The sequence below is a fragment of the Sminthopsis crassicaudata genome, chromosome 2, assembly GCF_048593235.1.
Source record: "Sminthopsis crassicaudata isolate SCR6 chromosome 2, ASM4859323v1, whole genome shotgun sequence".
Lineage (NCBI taxonomy): Eukaryota > Metazoa > Chordata > Mammalia > Dasyuromorphia > Dasyuridae > Sminthopsis > Sminthopsis crassicaudata.
Window position 1 is genome coordinate 258665410 of NC_133618.1, and position 21229 is coordinate 258686638.

General features: G+C 35.1%; 1 protein-coding gene across 6 annotated transcripts in view; it reads right to left on the reverse strand.

Moving 5' to 3' along the window:
* Positions 1-1081: 1081 nt before the first annotated feature.
* Positions 1082-21229, reverse strand: part of TRAF2 (TNF receptor associated factor 2) — a 66476-nt gene continuing 46328 nt past the window's right edge. For 3 of the 6 annotated variants that reach the window (XM_074289098.1, XM_074289100.1, XM_074289101.1), the window contains 7 exons: positions 18324-18485; positions 15180-15254; positions 8493-8567; positions 6625-6972; positions 5520-5697; positions 3550-3698; positions 1082-2354 (listed from right to left, as the gene is read on the reverse strand). In XM_074289098.1, the coding sequence (XP_074145199.1) occupies positions 2136-2354; positions 3550-3698; positions 5520-5697; positions 6625-6972; positions 8493-8567; positions 15180-15254; positions 18324-18485 (1206 nt within the window). In that variant the 3' untranslated portion in view covers positions 1082-2135. Of the gene's footprint in view, positions 2355-3549; positions 3699-5451; positions 5698-6624; positions 6973-8492; positions 8568-15179; positions 15255-18323; positions 18486-21229 lie in introns of all 6 variants that reach the window. The other 3 variants (XM_074289099.1, XM_074289102.1, XR_012486351.1) reach the window with 2 other exon arrangements.

Here is a 21229-nt window from a genome sequence, read left to right on the forward strand (position 1 = left end):
CTTATTTCAGCTCATCATTTCCTGCAATTGCCAAAGTGATTTCTTGGGCCTTATACAGCCCAAGGGTAGGATGTTCCCTACCTCTGCTTTAGGAAATCAAGAGGCAAGAACAACAGGCCAACATTCATTCTGGCTCCCAGGGCCATAGATTATGTGACGATGAGTTTATTAGCCCTCTCCTCTGAAAGGAATAAGGACTTTCGGAGCTTTGGGAAACTCCAGACTTCTCAAAGGATATTTGGCAGAAATAAGTCTGCCTTCAAAAATAATTAAGTGCTTAAGATTTAGGCAATCTAATGAGAATATTATGTGAAAGATCCTAGGATAAATATGACTTAACTATTATATGAAGCTCATCCCTCAGGTGAGATAGCCTGCGAATTTTGTGTCAATTTTTTGCTCACTGTTGGCTCTTCAGCATCTGAAATTTAACTGATGTTTAAAAAAAAAAAATTTACATTCTGATCTGAGGATGGAACCAGGATCACAGAATGATGATCAGAGATTAGGGGTCGAGGAATAGTTTGCACCATAATTGGTTCTCTAAACCCTTTGGTTGTTATCCATCCTTTTTCACACAGATGTGTTAGGTAGATGACTGTCATCAGAAAGGTTTGAGCCACATTCTAGAAGGCAGCATCAGTAGGGATGACCCAACTTTCCAAATTCTTGTACTGATTCAGATAAAATAAAGGGTTCAAAGAGGAAAAAGCATCCAAATATACGTATGTCTTTCCCAGTCTAAGACTGGCTCTTACTACATCTAGATTACTTCACCTTTACATCACAAGGAAACTAGTACTCTTCCCTCAATCACCCTTCAGCTTCCTTATAATGGCAACTTATTTTCTTATACTTGGGTTCCCTACACAAAGGTCATTAGCAAAGTAACAAAATGACTGTAACCTGTTTTCTAGGCAATAATTGCCCCCCAAAAGGAAGGTGAGGGATGTGTGATGGGGGAAAATGATACTGGAAAAATCCCAGATGAATGAGATATTCTAGAGAACTACTGAGTATCAAACATTCAGGGAGACATGGAGTTGAATGCATATCAGCTTGTCAGTATCCACAAAAAATACTTAAAAAAAAAAAAAAGATTTAATAGTGATTGTTTCTCTCATTTGATAATGCAGATAATACAAATCATTGGTGTGGGCCCAGGGGGTAGATAATCCCTATTCTTTCTTCCCACCTCCCCCTCAATGTAGTATGGTAGGAACTATTTTGTTTAAAACTAGTAGGGATTGAAGGACATGATTAACCATATCCTATCATAGTAACTTCCCTGCATGGCCATCCAACAGATAGCCTTTGCCACATGAAATGGGTATAGGCAGGGAATCAAGAGAATGAATTGGCCTTCCTTTAATGAAAGGCCATGTTAGAAAATTCTTTGGCTGGCTAATCAGTAGTTACTTCTATGAGCCAATTCTATCCCCGGGATCACTGCCACCATCCTAATGTGGCTTTGTGTCCCTGCATGATCAGATTTAGGTGATCAAAGTGATTTCCTACTATCCCAGGTGCCAGCAAGGGGCACCTTTTGAGCCATAGTGGGTCCTTGACAGACTTTTCTTGTCAATTCTCCTGAATCCTTTTCTGCTCCTCTGTGCTATCAAGGCTGCAGGGTCTAAACTAACAACCCTGCTGGAAAGAGTCCTTTAAGCACAGTGCCAGAGAGAAATACTTTCTTGACTAACTTGTTTCCCCACCCCCCTCCCTTAAAGTAAGTCTGCTATCCCCACCCCCCTTATAACAACACAGATAGTGTATCAAGTATCTTTTATAGGCAGGAGCTTGCAGACCCACAGCAAATCTCAAACCAGTCCTGGATTGAATTGCCTATTTCCTAGAAGTAGTTGCCCATTCACTGACTCCCTCTGTTGACAAGTCTTAAACCAAGTGCCTCTAATATCCAAGGTCTAGCCAGTGCCTTCTCTTGGTCCTGTATATCTCTCTCAGCTGAAGGTCAGGGCCTTTCCCCGCAGGCCTTCCTTGGCCCCACCCCTTTGCCCTATGAGCTTGGCGTGTGTTGGGGGGCTCTGCCCACAGGTGTGGAGGTGAGACCCCTGCCTGAGACACTTCCAAACCAGGCTGGCACTAGGCTCCCATTTTGTTGATGGAAAGTGGCATTAAAGACCCGTCAAATCAACGATGGCTTTGATGAAAATGGCGTCATCGCGCACATAAGAATTCTTTGACTCCATTTTGGAGACAGGACAGAAGAGGGGGCAGCCACTGGCAATGTTCATATCACTGACTGGCCTTTGGAAAGAGGAAGATGTCACGTCAGGCCTGAAGGCATCAATCACATGTTCCCGGTTGTTCTGATCTAGCAGCATTAATGTCACCTGTGAGCAGAGAGCACAAAGAGAAGGCAGAGTAAGTTAAGTAGTTTCTTAGAGATAACTTGATTTGAAAGCTCAATTCTATTCTCCTGTACTCAACTTCCTCACACCCACCACACTTCCCAGAACTCAGCTGAAAGCCTGGAAAGCCCCAGGACTGAAGAAACTGTCACATCAGATTCCAAGCTTTACAATCAGAGCTTCCTGTTTTTCCAGGATCCAAAAAACAAGATCATTTACATTCCATAAGAAACAGGATGAGACTTGCTTTTTGTAACAGTGGCCATGAGATCCCAAAATCCATTCTTCAAAGGAACCAGGAACAGCACTAAGTGCTTGTTAAATTCTTGGTATTAATTTTAAAGAATCCAAATATTATCTATTCATTGCTTGATTAATGTATCTTCCATACATGGAGCCTGAAAGTTGAAGGGCTACAAACTCAAAACTCACTTCTGTGTTTTTTAATCCACTAATGCTTACCCCATAAAAATGTATGTTTATCCAAGAGACTGGGAAGCATATGTTACTTTCCCTGCAGAAAGTGTACTTTTCCAGAGGAAAACATGACTTAAAAGATCTAATTTCCCCAGAGCCATTTGTAAACATAAATATAAAGGAAGAGAGACTTTTTTGGACACAAAAGATCTATTACACTAAAAACGGGCTAATAAATCATTTGTCCACCAGATTTCAAACCAAATGCCAGGAGTATATCTTCCTCTTTTTATTCCTATTAAGAAGTAGAAAAAGGCTCCATATTAGGATAAGGCATTGGTAAGTTAAAAAAAAAAAAAAAAAAAGCTTATTTTTTTGTCTATTATAACAAGAAAGATCACTTTTCTCATTTGGCCCAATCTATGGATCTTTAATTCAACTGATTGAAGAGTGATTTTGGATAACCAAAATATAAAAATCTGTAAACTCTCAATTAGAGAGGCATACTACATGAATATGGTTTGCTTAAACTTCACATGTCAGATGGCTTTCTAAAACAGGAGTATGATTTGTAGGTGGAAGACCTTAGTTACACTATTTTTTACAGTAAGTCTCATGAGAATTAAGCCTGGCCATGGAGAGTCCTCTGGGAACTAGGTAGATGTTTGTGGAGGAAAATGAAAGGCAAGATAGTAACTGAGAAGCTCTCATTGCTACTAGATTTGAAAGACAAGACCTATGTTTATCAGGTCAGACTTACCTTTTGGTTAAAGGGCCAACGTAGAAGTGCATCATTTGGTCCTTTCATCACGACAAAGAAAAGAGAAAGGTGGGTCCCACGTCCAGTGCCATCCCCATTCAGATAAATTCTCAAACACATCTTATAGCCATATTTGCTCGTGTAGAAGGCTAACAAAGCGATGCAAAATGCACATAATAAATATCTGGACAAAACTGGGAGAGGATAGAGGGAAGAAAAATCTGACTTGTCAAGTGGGATTATTCTTACAGAAACTCTCTTGAGGTTTCCCAACAATCAGGCTTCCAATTTCCAAAAGAGATAGAGATAGAAGGCTGCCTGTCTATAAAGGATTCAGTTTTCAAAGCCAAAGAAAGAAATGGCTGAGAAAAAAAAACACAAACTGATTTTAAATAAAGCAACATCCCCACCAAGTTAGCCTCTAAAGAAAGCACTATCAGGTAAATGGGAACCAACACTTTGTAGGATATATTACTAACCCAATGATAAATTCCAAAAGATAACAAATTCATATTAAATTTTAAAATGGCCAGATAAAGGACTTAGAAAAGTATTTACCTTTAATAATCTAACTCTAGATACATAATTTCAATGAAAAATTTAGAAAAGGCATAAGTACAGACATTACAAAGATGCAGATGAACAAACAATTGATTCCTAGAATCATTGGTGAATCATTAAAAATAACAAGGATATGACATGATGTCACAAATGCTGTGGAGACTTTCCCATTTTAAGATTATCATCTCAGAAAGATGTGCAGTTTGAATAAAGAGATCCAAAACAAAGCTGGAAGAAAATAAACTCTACATAAAAGCCACAAACTCAGGCCCAAAGGAAATTTAAAATCAAGTTAGGAGTTTACTTATGAATTTAGTAAGAGCAGAGTTATGACTGTAGGAAAAAGCTGACAAAATATTATTCCTTGTTAGACATTAGGGGAATCTTTACTAATCTATTGCAACCTCAACTCCATTTTCATTGTACCTCTGGCTTTTCCTAATGAAACTTCTACTTTCCTCATCTCAACTAAGAGAAACCTGGATTATTATACTCAGTTCCCTTTTTAATCACTTTAAAGTCATCACCAAGTTGACTTGAGTAATACCCCCAAAAAGTTAATCGCTTGACACTTTCAAAGTGAATATGAATATCTGTTGGAAAAGGTGTCTTCTGTTTGAGAAGTTAATCAAGATGTGCTAGAGGAGGCAGAAGTTTTTGCAGGGAAAAGAAGTATCTTAAACGATTTTTGTCAAATAAAGTCTTTCATTTCAACATTAAAGGTCTTTTCTTTCACATTTGCTCCAGAATAATTCTTCTATGATATTAAGATCTATATAACCAAAGATCTATGCTGTCTTTACATAAAAGTCAGAAAACCTCATTAGGATCAATTCCTGACTATTATGAACTAGCAAAGAGGAGTCCAGTGTAAAGATAATTCAAAACAAGAAAATCCCCAAAACATTTTTCTTTAGTTGTGGAATACATGATAAAATATTTGAATCAATAAATCTGTCTTACCTAACTTGTTCTTAGCCCAAATATGCTGAGAACCTATAATCTCTAAGCTCCCCAACTGATGATAGAGGTAGTTCTATCAAATATCACTTAGAAGAGGAAAACAAAACTAAAATTCAACATTTGTCTTGGATAAGTCATGAAGAATAAGAAGAAACTGAGTATATGTCAGGGAGCATCAAGACCTTCAGGTAATAATGTTATCACTATGCTAGGATATTAATAGCACAGTATCAGGAGAAAAGGAGGAACTTAAAGAAATTCACAAGTTTGAGAATAGATAGTTCCCTTTTTTTTTTTTTTTACCCTGTTTAACACCCAAGTCTACCCAGTGAAGTAAACTGAGCTACAGAATTGCAGGTGACATTTCCACATGCCCACCTGAATAAATGAAATATGTGGAGCACAGAAAAAGATGCCAGTTACAAGGTTATTTTCGAGAGAACAACCTGGAGAGAAGATGGCAGGAGAGCGGCCAGCCATGGCTTCCTGGCGTTTCCTAGCAAAGTCAGTTATCTTCCATATGAAAATTCCATCATAAGTAGAAGCTTCCATCTCAAGGATCTTCTGTTCCATGTCAGCCATTGCCAGGTCTTTCAATCCTATACTCCTTTCCAGCTGCTGGACCTAATAGGTTAGAATACAAATTGTAGTCTTATTAGACCTACATATCTGCATAACTCCAAGGGAGTGACTGAGGTCCTGTTGCCATCTTCTGACCCATATACCATCAAAAGCATTCTCAAAATTATGGGCAAAGCTAAAGATTATAATCTGCCACTAAAATCCAATTTAACAAAGTACGACAATTCCAATTCCCCACATCTAAACTTTCTATCAATTTTTTGTAAGACAAGAATTTCCAAGAGATGTTTCCTCAGTCATCTTTATGGGTTGTTCCTTGAAAGAATCTATTGGGATACATTTAACTGGTGTCTAAAATACAAATATGATCTGGGAACTGAGATTTCAGGACACCAAGAATAACTCAGATACTTCAGCCTCAAAAACTATGAAAAAACTACTGCTAGAGACCATCAGAAAACACTCCACTCCAGGAATATTTCTACCATTGTGGTGAACAGGATGAAGAAAAAAGTAGCAACAGTAGATTGCTACTTCTTGAAAACAATTAAGGTAACAATGTTCACCTAGTAATAAGCTATTTGATAAGGATTTGGGGAGATAAGAAAATAAGTTTTATAATACCTTTTTAGAAATCTTTAGAGCCAGATCTTCAGCTCCCAAGATCACTACTGAAAGAAGGCAGGTAGTACAATGTAGAAAAAACAGCAATAAATCAGGAATGAGGAGACTAGGGCTGTATTCCCACCTCTGTCACTATCTAGCTTGTGGCCTTGATTTCTTCATACGTAAAATGAATGTTGGACCAGATGATATCCATTGTCTCTTCCACCTCTAAATTCTATGCTTTTGAAGTGCAAGGTTTAAATAAAAACCAGTAGGAATAGTCAGAAGGCCACACATGCAACACACATGGGGCATACAATCCCAAAGGAAAAAAAATCGCTGCAACTCCCCAGCATTACAGACCTTGGTATTTAGAGTTTCGATTTTCTCCTGGTCTAGGCGATGCTGCCTGCTACAAGCTTCAGCCGTCATGGACACTCTCTCTACTTCCCGGTTTAAGACACAGACAATGTTCTCAAAAGTGACTGTTTTTCTTTCCAAGGTTTCACATCTTTCCAACAGCTCTGAAGATTTGGACACCTCTGACCCTAAGGTCAATGAGTTGTTTCCCCAGCCCCCCATGTCTCCTTGACCAAGGAGGGGACCAATATCTCCATGGAAATTCCTAGCCTCAAGGACAAAATTTAACAACATGCAGAGGTGCTCAGCCACCTTCTGAATTTCATGATCCTGCTGTTTTTCATTTTCCACCTAGAGAAAAGAGGGACAACTGTTAAGTGAACATAGCTTTCAGTAATACATATTTACAAAGGGAAATACAATTTTAACTCAAGATGCGAAAAGAAGACATATATACATTTAAAGGTGGAAAGATGAAGGACCTCAAAGATTACCAGAAACTTATTCTGATATAAATTTTGAGGAAACAAAATTTTAATGCCATGACAAATTCTGACCTCCTCAGGTTCTTTTCAAGGATAATAGTGTATCCATTATTGACTATAGGTAAATCAGCTACATTTTGCATTCAAGAGTCAAAACAGATAAATTTCCCATTTTAAATATCATCTAAGAATCTGAAATATGATAAAAACTAATGGCAATTGCTTCTACTTACAATATAATTGACCAGATTATCCATTTTTGACCATAAAATAAATGTACAAAATACCTTACTTCAAAGAGTTCAGGTTTGTTCCCAACATACCTTACTATATACCAGCCTCCATAAGTTTCTGCAGAGCTAATACTAACACTCAGGTAAATTAATGCAGAAGTTTTTTTTTTTAATCTTCGGTTCCTTCACTGCAAATTTTGCTTAAATAAATTTACGAATGAAATTTGAAATTTCTTTAATTGTATATCAATCAATTTATCCTTTTAAATTCTTAAAATCTGCAAGATTCAAATATCCCAAAATTCTTGGGTTAAAAACAGGTTGCATTGTTTACAATTGTGTATACAGAATGCTCAATACATGTATGATTAATATGTAATCAGAAAGGCTCATACATAATTTGATTATTAAATCATCTTGGATTTATTACACTTGCAATTTTATTATATTATCATGCCCATTTCTGAATCTATATTTGATAGCTCAAAACTTACTTATTCTAACACATCTTTCCTGATAAAATACAAGTCTAAGTCTTATAATTTAAATAATTTTAATCCATACCATTATTATTTTAATACTTTTTAATTTTTTTGTGGCAAATTATGTATATATCTTGCCTCTCTACCAAGGTTTTCAATTTCTAGAAGGTTGAGCTGATTGTTTCAAATAATTATTTAAATTCTGAAAAGGAGAACATGAAGTAATCTCCCTGACATCTTGTAGTATAAGGAATGTTAAGAAAAACATTCAGAGGTAACAATTTATAAGATTACAAGATAGAGCATAAATTTTACCTAAAATAATACAATCAATTTTTTTTACTGTTTTCAATAGTATTTCATATAAACAATTATATGAATGCTTCCAACATTCATTTTTGTAAGATTTTGAATTGCAAATTTTTCTCCCTCCTTTCCTTATCTTCCCCATCCCCAAAACAGTAACAATCTGATTTCTGATTTTAAATATATAAAATAATATGATAGCAGAATAACACAGAAGATTCATTCTGGGTTTTATAATGTTTCAGCTCTTGAAATAGAAAAAAATCTAAAAGGATAAGATTCAGTTATTCTTGATCTTTATAAGCTATATATACTAAACAGCAACAGTCTTCTCTGTATGACAAACATAAACTCTGCTTACTCACCATTTCGGTACAGCCAACAACATGGAATTTACAGGGCCCTTTGCATTTGCCACAGGCCTTGACATGGTCCTGAAACTAAACAGAGAAGGAAACACAACAAAAAACTGAATCAATTCAACAAATATTAAGTACCAACTATGTTCTAGGCATTAGGGGAAATGCAAAAACAAAAAGTGAAACAGTCTTAATCCTCAGAGAGTTTTGATTTCTTACTACAAGTTAGCATACTACAAGAGAGCTTCCTTCCACAGACAACATTACATTCAGAGAGGAAGTTATTATCACCCCTCCTCTTTCTCCCTCTCTGCAGAGGACTTTGCCTCCTCCTTTATTGAAAAAGTAAAGCCAACAGGAACTTCCTCTTCTTTCCCATTTGACACCTTGAATCCCTCTATATCAGTTTCCCATTCTTTCTTCCTTTGCTCCAGTCTCTGATAAATAAGTGGCTCTTCTCTTTGCTAAAACCTTGGTTCTACTTGTGCCCTTAAAAACATTCCTTACTATTTCCAATGGGAAGCACATCTCTTTGATCACAAAACACTTTCAAATTCTCTTTACGTACTGGTTCCTTCCTTTCTGTCTACACAAATATTTCACTGTCCTCATCTTTAAAAAACTTTTACTTGACCTAGTCCTATAAATTATCAATCTGTAATTTTCCTCATTCATATTAAATTTTTTTCGACTGAATCACAGTCAAAAAATCTCTTAGGAATAGTTATCTACACTCACTTCATAGCCCATCACATTCCACTATACTTTAATCCCTCTCTAAACTGGCTTCTAACCCACCACTCTATTGACAATACCCTTTTTCTTCAATGCCACCAAAATCTAACAAATGCTAAAAAATAATGGTCTTTTCAATCTTCATTCTTCTTGACCACTCTGCTGCTTGTGACATTGTTGTTCATTCCTTCCTTCATACTCTTCACATATTTTCATAACACCACTCTCTTTGTGTTGCTCCTCCTTGTTTTAACACTCCTCAGTTTCCTTTGTTAGATCATTACCTTCTTTCCTCTAACAAACCTCCAAGGCTCTGTCCTAGGCCCTCTTTACATTTTCTCTTTAAGAACTTATCTGTTTCAACAGATTTAATTTGACATCCCTATGTAGAAGACTCCCAAATCTATTTGTCCAGCCCTAACATCTCTCTTGAGTTCCAGTTCCAAGCGTGTGCTTGACATTTCTACTAAGATATCATGTAAAGAACTCAAATACACATCCAAAATGAAATTCATTACCTTTCTCTAAACCACCTTCCTTTCCCAGTCAGGGGCTAGTATGCAAAAGACAATAATAAATAATGAGCTTTCAAGAAACATGCTGCAACTTCCTTATTTCAATTGAGGGCATCTCCATTCTTCTAGATATCCAATTTTACAGCCCACGAATTATTCACAACTCTTTAGTCTCCATTTCTCTTTAAATATTCACTCTGCTAGGAAGTCAGGTAAAGTGGTAGGTAAGAGTAGTGGATCTGAGGTCAAGAAGAAATGAATTCAAATCTGGGCTCAGACTCTTACTAGTTGTGTGACCTTGGTGGAGTCACTTAATCTCTGTCTGCAAAATGGGAATAACAATAGTACCTGCCTCCCAGATAGTTGAAAGGATCAATTAAGACAATGATTGCAAAGTGCTTAGCATAGTGCCTGGCACAGAGTACATGCTATATAAATATTATGATGATGATGTGAAGAAAAAGTCTTTCACCAGGCAAAGTAAAATTGCATAGGAAATACATCTGGATTGGCTTAGAAAACTCTGCCATGTGCTATGAATCAGGAGAACCTTTCAACTTTCAAAGGTCCTCAGGGGTTTGTACTTCCCATCTTCTCAACAGTGGCCTAACAACATCCCCCAAGACAGTAGCAGTTGGTGGCAGTATGTGCATGGGCAACAGAGTACAGCCTGGATATAGTGTAGAAAAGCACCACTAGAAGCCCAGAAAATAAGCTACATTATGCCCAAGGTGAACATCTTGAGCACCATAAGAAGGAAGAAAATAACTTAAAGAGACCAAGATCTTTTTGCCATATGTCATCTCTAGGTTTGATCCCACTTTCTCTTGGACTTACAGGAGATTGCAGTGCTATCTAGGAGTTGTTTTGTATTAATTGTTCTTACTATATTATCTTAGTAAATAATTCTTTTTAAATGCTACTTAAATTTGGCTAAGTAAATAATAATCTTCTCACAATTAAGATGGAAAGGGGTTCTAGAAAAGATACTATCTCCTCAGCACAAATTCTAGAGCCCTGAAAAGACCTCATAGCCATGATTTGGATCCTAACTTCATCATTATGAGCAGAAGCTGATATTGTAGCTCCATAACGTGTGCTACATGCACAATATCTCATAACAATCCTTTTTCTTTTGATTTATCTGGCTGTCCACCCAATCTAAGCCCCTATCACTTGTCAATTTGATTACTGCAATAATCTTTAGCCTCTCCAAGTCATTCTCCATATAATGTAATTTGCCTAAAGCAAAACATCTGATTATATCATTCCCCTATTTAAAAATCTCAAATGGTTCCTACTGCCTCTAGGACTTAGTACAATTCAACTAGCATTTATTAGGCATATGCTACTTATCATGTACTATGCTAGGTCCAAGGAATACAAAGATAGAAATGAAAGTAGTCCCTGTCCATAACTTAAATGCTACTGGTAAAATTCTCTTCATTAAATCTATGTTCTAGTAATCATGGTGGATGAAACATGTTTTTCTACTACACACAATACTATTGTATTTGCTTCATCAATTATGAAGGGCACAAAGTTTTACTATAAGTTAAGTATATTCTCAAAGATTTTTGGCCTGATATTTTAGAATACTGTTTAACTTTTTTTGTTGTTTGTTTTCAACATCTGGATAATGAAGAGAGCATTCAAGTCTACTCTAACAATAGGTTTTTTTTTATTCATTGGGAAATATCAACTAAAATACATATGGACAAATTACTGTTATATGGATGGCTCTCTGGGTACAGTGAAAGTTGCAGTGAAATTATAGTTGATGCCAAAATAAAAGAGATCAATAAAATCTTTTTATGAAGAACAAAAAAAAAAATCAGAATATTTAATCAACTGTCTCAACAAATCATTTTCTATAAAAGAATCCTGGAAGGTGAGTCAACCAATAGTCCTCAATATTAAACAGTTCATAGTTGGAGGACTACTATAAAGTATTATTCACCTCCACACCAAGAAGAAATAGACATGGAACAATAAGATGAAGTAAATGGGCTTAAATTTATCCATCATTTGAATGAGTTAACATGAGAATGAGTTACCAAGCGAATCTTTGCTGGGACATTTGAAATAGAACAACCAATTGTTTAATATAATTTAGGTTTTAACAGGGAAGTAGAAACATGAATAGAAGCAAAAGTTAATTACTATGATTCACAGGATCACAAAGTTAGAATGGCAAAGGATATTAGAGATCATCTAGTCTAAGCCCTTTAGATGAGGAAATCTAAAGATGTAAAGAGGATAGTTATCTAATCAAGAATGATTTAAAAGAATATAGAATGTGAATACTATAGAATATTACTGTGTTTTAATAAAAGAATATAAGATCAGAGATACATGGGAAGACTTTTATGAACTAATGAGGAACAAAGTAAGCAGAACCAGAATAATACACATAATAATTTTAATAATAATGTTAATTTAAAAAAAAAAAAAAAAAAGCTAAATAGTGAGCAGCTATTTTGACAAATTCTGATCCTGGAGGAAAAAGAAGGAAATAAACTCTTCTCCCTTTGGCAGAGATGTGAGGGATTGTGAGTACAAAATATTGCACACAGAGCCAGGCAAGTTAACAATATCAGATGATTTTGTTTAACTGGTAGAGCTAGGATTTGAATCCAGGTTCTTTTAAACTCTTAAGTACAGTATTTTTCCTATTATACCTTACTTTCTAACTTTATGATTTTATGGTACTATGACCTTGGTAAAGCATGATAATCATTCTTGCCTTCTTTTTCCATCTTTAAAATAGAAATAAGCATACTGAGTTTATTGATCTTAGAGGAATATTATAATAGCTATAAAGAGAATACAAATTAAAAATTTTTGAGCTACTTAGAAGAAAAACACTATATAGTATAATCAGTGGACTATACAGGGTTTCTTCACATTAAAAATGTTACATCAAAAAACAGAATTAAAAACAAAAAAACAGAAAAGGAAAACCAAAACAAAAGAGAATATAACATTGTTTATGTGCCCAGCAGAACATAAAGGAGGATATGTAACAACAAATTACTAGATCAAGAAAGTGTGTGTGTGTGTGTATATATATATATATATATATATATATATATATATATATATATATATATATATATATATATATGAATGAATAAAATTATATTCCTGAATATCTATCTTTCGGGGCAGCTAGGTGGCGCAGTGGATAGAGCACCAGCCTTGAATTCAGGAGGACCAGAGTTCAAATCTGGTCTCAGATACTTAACACTTCCTAGCTGTGTGACCCTGGGCAAGTCACTTAACCCTAGTCTTAAAAAAAAAAAAATCTATCTTTATTGCCTTATAAATTGTTCTTAGGTTCTCTTCTGTGCAACCTTTGCACTTTATTCTTCCTTCACTCCCCCCAAGCAAGCTTATAACTAAGAAAAGATTTATTTCTATATACTTATGTAGATACATAATACACATATACATATATACATACACATATCACCTCTCTACTCCACACACATCTTTCCTATCCCTGCTGACTCTTTACTTTAATTCTGTTCCTTAACTTGGCTTGCTATTTACTTAAATTTTCCCCACCCATGGACTCCTCCCCTTGTCTGCTTCTCCATCTGTCTATCTCTTCCCCCTTATTTCTTTCTAAGTTTTGGAGGGCATGATATATATGTAGTGTTGCCTATTTAACCCATTCCCAATGTCTGAGTAGGTTTTTAGAACTATGTTATGTTATTCTCTGGGGTATAAGCTTTTTTACTTCAGTGTCTTCCTCTGAAGATGAACCCATCTTCCCTGCTCCCATAGTAGGTTTCTATGGTGGGGTTCTTTCTTTTTTTACCAGTTCAGGGTTGTTGTTTTTTTTTTAATAATTGTGGAGTGGGGAAATGGTGCCTCACTGGCTTCACTTCAGCTCTTCCTTTTAGCCAGGAAACCCAAACCAAAAGCTCTAAATTCTAGCAAGTGCCCACTGCTTCTGTACTCACTGATTGTGTTGGTTCTTTCTTGCCTAGGGCCCTGTCCCTGCAGCACAGCTGGGCCTGGGCATTCCCAATTTGCTGAAGTTCACTCAGTCTCCTTAGACTCAGATTCTGACTTTTCAAGCAGTTCAGGAGGTGAAAGTTTCTAAGCTTCTGCTGAGGTTCCAGCCACACTCAGTTTGCCCCAGGGCTCCCCAGACCTAGCCTGGAGGAGCACACTTCACAAGGGATAATTCCCAGCCAAGGGATTTTCTTCAGATCTTTTTGGATGCCTATTTGGCCCCAACTCTTCTTGATTTTTCACCAGTTTATGTTTGCCCTGAGGTGCAAATTTGTTCTATTTGTGGGGGAAATCTGGAGAGATTGAAATTTACCAACCTACTCATCCATCTTCCCAGAATCCTCCCCCAAAACACTTTTTTAAAAAATCAGATTTCCTCTTTTAACTATAGTTACTTTTAGCTTAAAAAAATAAAAAGTTTGTCCTAGTCAGTAATCTATCTTTTTTTTTTTTTTTTTTTTTAAAATCTGTCTTCTATTATAAATAAAAGTAAAATGTTTTGGTAAACAACAGATACTTAATAAAAACATACTGAATGAAATAAACAAGTTCCCAGGATGGGGAAAAAGGCCTACTCTTTCTTCAAGGCGTGTCTATATCAACACACATGACTTAAGAATATCTGAACACTTATCAGAAAAATCCCAAATCCCTAAGCAAAGTATTGCTTTTTGAGGCCTATGGATCTTGTTTATCATTGAAAAATTATTTTTTATTCACAGTTACTTCAATACTTTAGTCGTTGGTGTTCCTGGATTAACTGATAAAATCTTACTTGCTATGCAATTGTCCTGAAATAAAATAATATTGACAGGAAAGTCATCATAGCACTAAAAATTATGTGGGGGCAATAATGAGTAATCAGCCTACAAAACAGGTGAAAACCAGATTCTAAAAAGCTTTAAATGCCAAACATAGGTAATTATATCCTAGAAACAATGAGTAGCTACTACCAAAACTTCCTGAAGAGAGACATAATCAGACTTGTGCTTTAAGAATATTTCAAATTTGGCAGCTGCATGAAGGATGGACTAGAAAAAGGAGAATCTTCATGTAAGAAGAACAATTAGGAGATTTTTGTAATAGTTCAGTGGAGATAAGTGCGTAAGAGATGTACAGAATTATCATACTTAGGAATCAAGTAATTTGTAGGAAAAAACATTTAAAAAAAAAAAAACAACCAAACATTATTGGAAATAGCCACTTAACAACTCACCTGTAAGAATTTTTTCTTAATGTTCTTATCTTCAAGATTTTTGGCATGGGGGTGAATCATTTTTTTGTTTTTGTTTTCTGGACCTCTTAGGACTGAGTATGTAATTTTGTTTCAATGTCATTCAGTATAAATGCAATGTTTACAAGATGAGTAATATTTTCTTATCCCCAGCCCTAAAATACTTAAAGAAACTCAACTTACTTTTTCTCGAAGAATTTTTTTCTTACCACAGCCTTCACAAGTCAAGGGAAATTTGGGACAGACCTCATCATGGGCCTTCAAAAAAAAGAGACAAGAATCATTAGGACCAATAATCAAAAGTAACCCTGAAGTGAGGTACCTTATCTCAATCAACTTTTTCCATTTTAATTTCAATTTTGGTAATAAAAATTAATCAAGAAAGCAAAGTATTGCCGGGGCAATTCTTCCATTTGTATAGTTTCTTAAAGCCATGAAAAAGATCTCTTCCCATAATCTTCTTAATACAGAAACTGAAACTTTTTCCAAAGGGTTTTCTTTCACTAAAGTAGCACTGACTAATTAAGCAGAAACTTCCTAGTTCAAAATACTTGTTGGTTCTAAATTAAGAGGTTTGAGCAGTGAAGACAGAAAGGGAGAACATTTCATCATTTTTGCCAATGTGCCTTAGAATAGCAAGTTTCCATAGGGCTCTAAAATCAGCATACCAGATCCTACTTCAAGAATTCTATGGTTGATGAACAATATTCCTATAGACTTCGGCCTTTATACAACCCTTGCTAAAAAACATTCGGTGATCTAAAGATAGTACTAACATTTTAGTTTGCCTTTACCACAGATATTATGTATATAACATATCTCCAAAAGTCTTAGTGACATTTTAAGCTAAAGAATAATAATAGCTTAAAACTATGCTGACTTTTTTAGGACATATCCCTTGTATGTCAGGTCTATTTTTAAACATTAGTTTTCTTTGCCCTCTCTTATCATATTTCTTCTCTATTCTAGCATTTAGTAAAATGTCTAGCAAATGGTTAAGTGCTTAATAAATGCTTGTTAATTGTTAAAGAAGAAAATTAAGGTCAAAGGATTTCAATAAGCAATTATCAAGGGCTGAAATCCAAGCTACTTTGTAGGCATATGAAAAAACCCCCTCCAAATCACTAGTGATAAGAGAAATACAAATTAATACAATTCTGAGATTTCACCTTACCCTCATCAGATTAAATGGAAAAAAAAAAAAAAAAAGAAAAGAAAAGAAAAGAAAAAAAGAAAAGAAAATTACAAAGGTCGGAAGAGCTGTGGAAAAAGAGACACTGACACAGTATTGGTAAAACTGTGAATTGGTATTGCCATTCTGAAAAACTATAACTAAAACCATAAAGTTACTAAACTTTATATTCTACTCCCAAGTTTTATAAAAGAAAAAGGAATATACCTGGAACAATATATTTTCAAAAGCTCCTTTTGTAGTGGAAAAGAATTGAAAACTGGAGATGCTAAATCAATTAAGAATGGATGAACAAATTATAGAATATGAATGCAATGAAATACTATTGTGCTTTAAGGAATAAAGAAACTGCTTCAGAAAGAAATCCTTCGCAAGCACTGTCTGAATTGATTCAAACCCCAAAAAAACAAAAACAACCAAACAATTCTGAAAGAATTAAAAATTCTGTTAACAGTCAAACCTGATTCCAAATGACAAAGAATGCTATCCAGTTCTTGATTTTAAAAAGTGATGGACTAATATACAAAACGATATGCATTTTTGGATGTGGTCAATATGAACATCTGTTTTGCTTAAGTATGTTTAGGTGTTATAAGGGTTTTGAGTTTTTATTTCTTTAACGGGGGAGGTGAAAGGGAAGGAGGAAAATTGTCACTCAAAACTTCAATCTTACTATTCCTTAAATGTTTCTACTAAATGAAACAAGTTAGCTAGAAACTTTTGGGAACAAGATGTTTCCTATTAATAATGAGTCTAACAATCAAAAAATATGCTAAATCACATCCTTTTGTTATTATTTATCTTTTTACAGTCACCATTACTCTCTCTTCTATATAAACACTGTAAGAGCCCAGACTACTAAAACCATTGTCATTAGAACACTTGGGTTGTTTTTTAAACCATGTATCTGCTTTATGACAAATTACTTTAATATTATAAAATGCTGGATGTGAGAAATGAGAACTGATCATTGTTTTAACAACACATTCACTTCTACTTCAGTCAAAAATATTAAGACCACTCAATCAATGTACCAGACCAAATAATATTTAGTTGAATGTCTATCAAATCTTTCATTCCAACAGATTTTTTTCACTCCACTCAACTGTAAATCTTCCTACACAATCCCAAAATCTAAAAGGAAAAAATAGGACCTCTTAAAATAAAGGCAGAACACCCAACAATAATAAATCTAAGGCAAGTGAATTGATTTCACATGAATCTGATTCAAGTCCAACAATGACTTCTATAGTCAGCACAATGAGTTCATACTGAGATTACCACCAAAAGTATAATACAAAGAAGGCACTTAAGTAAAAGTTTATTGGATTAAATTGAAAGAAAAAGAGGAAAGAAAATGGGAACAAAGGAATGATCTCATTAGCACTGCTAATGTCTCATCATGTAATGGGACAATACTATGCTGTCTAAAAATCAACCAGGATTCCTAGTGAGGATAAACACTACTTGTAGAAAAGGAAGTCACTGCCATTTATAGATAATCTGAAGGCTGGTTCTAGGAGGCAGAGAAAATATATCAACTATGACCTCTCCTTGTGTTTCCTAGCTCATCATCTCCAGTGCCCCAAATAGTTTGTCTGGAGTCCTACTGCAGAATGGTTTTAGAAAGTATGAAAGAATTGTACCGAGGTTTCTAATACTGTCATGGATGGTCCTCAACCAATTCATTTTTTTTATTCTGATATAATCACAGGGAAACTTGAGAAATGCCAAAGGGAAAATGAAAGCATTAAAAACTGTTCTGTAGTCACTTTATCTCAAAAGTTAAGTCATACTACCACACAACTCACCTATATTGCAATTCTTTATGATAAGAATAAAAGTGAGCAACAAAAAATAAAACCAGGATGGAAACCAACTTTGCAGATTTAAAAACTAATATGTTTATTGTACCATGTATGTGTTATTAATAATATACCATCATTTTACTATTAAAAAAATCACTCAGCTTAAGCATTTCCAAAATGGCTGCTCTCCAGCCATTAGAAATTCATATGTTCTACTGCAGTTTTCATCATAGATCTCCACAGATCCTAAATCAGTGAATTTGGGTGAAAAGAACCACATTATAAAAGCGTGATGTGGCCAAGTTACTCCTGCTTTTGGTCTCATACCTTAATGTCAGGATAGTAGAAAAGAGCTTTGCAGTATCTGCAGTTGAGGCTTCTCTTTGGGCATTCCCGCTCAGAATGATGTTCCTTCTCACCCAGTTTGATCATCCACTTACATGCTGGGCACTCGATTAACATGAATGGGCAGTGTCCTTCATGGCAGCTCTGTGGCAACAAAGGGAGCAGGTTCAATAGAGCAAACAATGGGACATTTACCGGGAGTCACTGAAATAGTGATCTGCTGTTTGGTCAGTTAACTTAATTAACTCCCTGATAGTGCCACAATAAGAGGGTCATGTATATATGCCTTCACTTTCTTATTCTGGAATTAGGTTTAAAGGTGCTGCTCTAAAGACTCTACATGTAAAGTAGTCACCATTGGATCAAAATGATAGTTATAAATTGGAGGAATGTTCCTTCTTTTGCATCTTGGACGAAATGAACAAGCTGATGAACGAGATCCCTTACAGATATGGCTGGATAACTGTAGCAAAGAAAAAGTACACTGAAAATCTTATCTTTTGTTAGATTTAAAGAGGAAAGAAAAATGATAAGAAGAAAATGAGGAATATTCTTCCCCAGACTTTGCTGAAGAGAAAACAAAATCATCACCTCTTTTAAAATACATGAAGAGATACTTTAGAGCAGCAGTCAGAGGTATAAGAACTTTATTGTTACACGTTCTGTCGCCTTTCAGCAAATTTCCTAGAGTAATAAAACTTGTGATTGCCCTTAGAAGAAACAGGTCTCTCTCACCTAGTGAGAGTCTGAAGAAAAAAAATAAATAAAGTCTTCTTTTCTCAGAGTATCTATTTAATTTCCTGCTGTACTTTCCCCTATCTGAACTCCCTCTCCCATTTATATCAAATACTCATCAGGGACACTTTTCTTCTACTATCTAATACTGTCATTTCCTTTTGTAGATGATCAATTTAGCTCACAGTGCCAAGCCACTAAATACCAAATGCCAAATTCTCAAATGTGCCCACTGAAGGGGAACATTAAACTTAAAGAAAGTAAGAACTTTTGACTTTCATTTTAAAAGACCTAATCCACTAGATTGCTCCAGCCTTAATCACTTTGTTAAGTCACAGGCTATATGCTAATCCCAAGTAACTATCTTAATGACACTTCAAAATGATTTTAGCCAAAAGGAGTCAAGAAAATATTGCTGAGTTAATGCAATTTCAATGATTAAAGGGAAAAAAATCTTCTACATACCCATACTACTGACATTAGGTTAGAAGCATCAATATATTTGCTTTAGGCACTGAATCCTAAACCTTTCTGCCATTCTCTTCCTATTTTTGTTTGCCCTTCCTTCTTTCTCTCATATTTGGTTTTTTCCAAATTTGCTACCAACCTAATTATACCTGTACTAACCTTTCTTTAAAAATATCTTTTCATATACTTATTCGGTGCCGTACCAATCAAATTCCAAGGAATTACTTAATAGAGCTAGAAAAATAACAACAAAATTCATCTGGAAGAACAAAAGTTCAAGAATTTCAAATGAATTTTAAAAAAATGCAAACAAAGGTGGCCTAGCTGTGCCAGACCTACAACTATATTATTATTTTTTTTTTATTAATTTTATATTTATACATTTTTTGACAGTATATATGCATGAGTAATTTTTTTTATAACATTATCCCTTATATTCATTTTTCCAGATTTTCCCCTCCTTCCCTCTACTCCCTCCTCTAGATGACAGGTAATCTCATACATTTTACATATGTTACAGTATAACCTAGATATAATATATGTGTGTAAATCCAATTTTCTTGTTGCACATTAAGTATTAGATTCCAAAGGTATAAGTAACCTGGGTAGATAGACAGTAGTGCTAATATTTTACATTCAATTCCCAGTGTTCCTTCTCTGGGTGTAGTTGTTTCTGTCCATCATTGATCAGGTGGAAGTGAGTTGGATCTTCTTTATGTTGAAGATATCCACTTCCATCAGAATACATCTTCATACAGTATTGTTGTTAAGTATAATGATCTCCTGGTTCTGCTCATTTCACTCAGCATCAGTTCCTGCAAGTCTCTCCAAGCCTTTCTGAATTCATCCTGCTGGTCATTTCTTACAGAGCAATCATATTCCATAACCTTCATATACCATAATTTACCCAACCATTCTTCAATTGATGGACATCCATTCATCTTCTGGTTTCTAGCCACTACGAAAAAAGCTGCTACAAACATTTTGGCACACACAGGTCCCTTTCCCCTCTTTAGTATTTCTTTGGGATATAAGCCCAGTAGTAGCACTGCTGGATCAAAGGGTATGCACAGTTTGATAACTTTTTGGGCATTTGCTTTCCAGAATGGTTGGATTCTTTCACAACTCCACCAACAATGTATTAGTGTACCAGTTTTCCCACATCCCCTCCAACATTCATCATTATTTGTTCCTGTCATCTTAGCCAATCTGACAGGTGCCTACAACTGTATTATAAAGCAACAGTCATCAAAACCATTTGGTACTAGCTAAAAAATAGAGCAGTGAATCAGTGGAAGAGGTTAAATTCACAAGACACAACAGTCAATGACTATAATGATACAGTGTTTGATAAACCCAAAGACTTCAGTTTCTGGAACTATTTGACAAAAAAGGTGCTGGAAAAATTAGAAAATAGTACGTAAAAACTAGGCAATGAACAATACCTAATATCTTATACTAAGATAAGATCGAAATGAGTTCATGACAAACATAAAGTGTGATACTATGAGCATATTAGAAAAATAAGGTATTAGTCTATGTCTCAGATCTGTGGAGAAGGAAGGAATTTATGTCCAAAGAACTTGAAAACATCATGAAATACAAAAATGAATGATTTTAATTATATTAAATTAAAAAGTTTTTGTACAAACAAAACCAATGTAACCAAGATTAGAAGGGAAGCA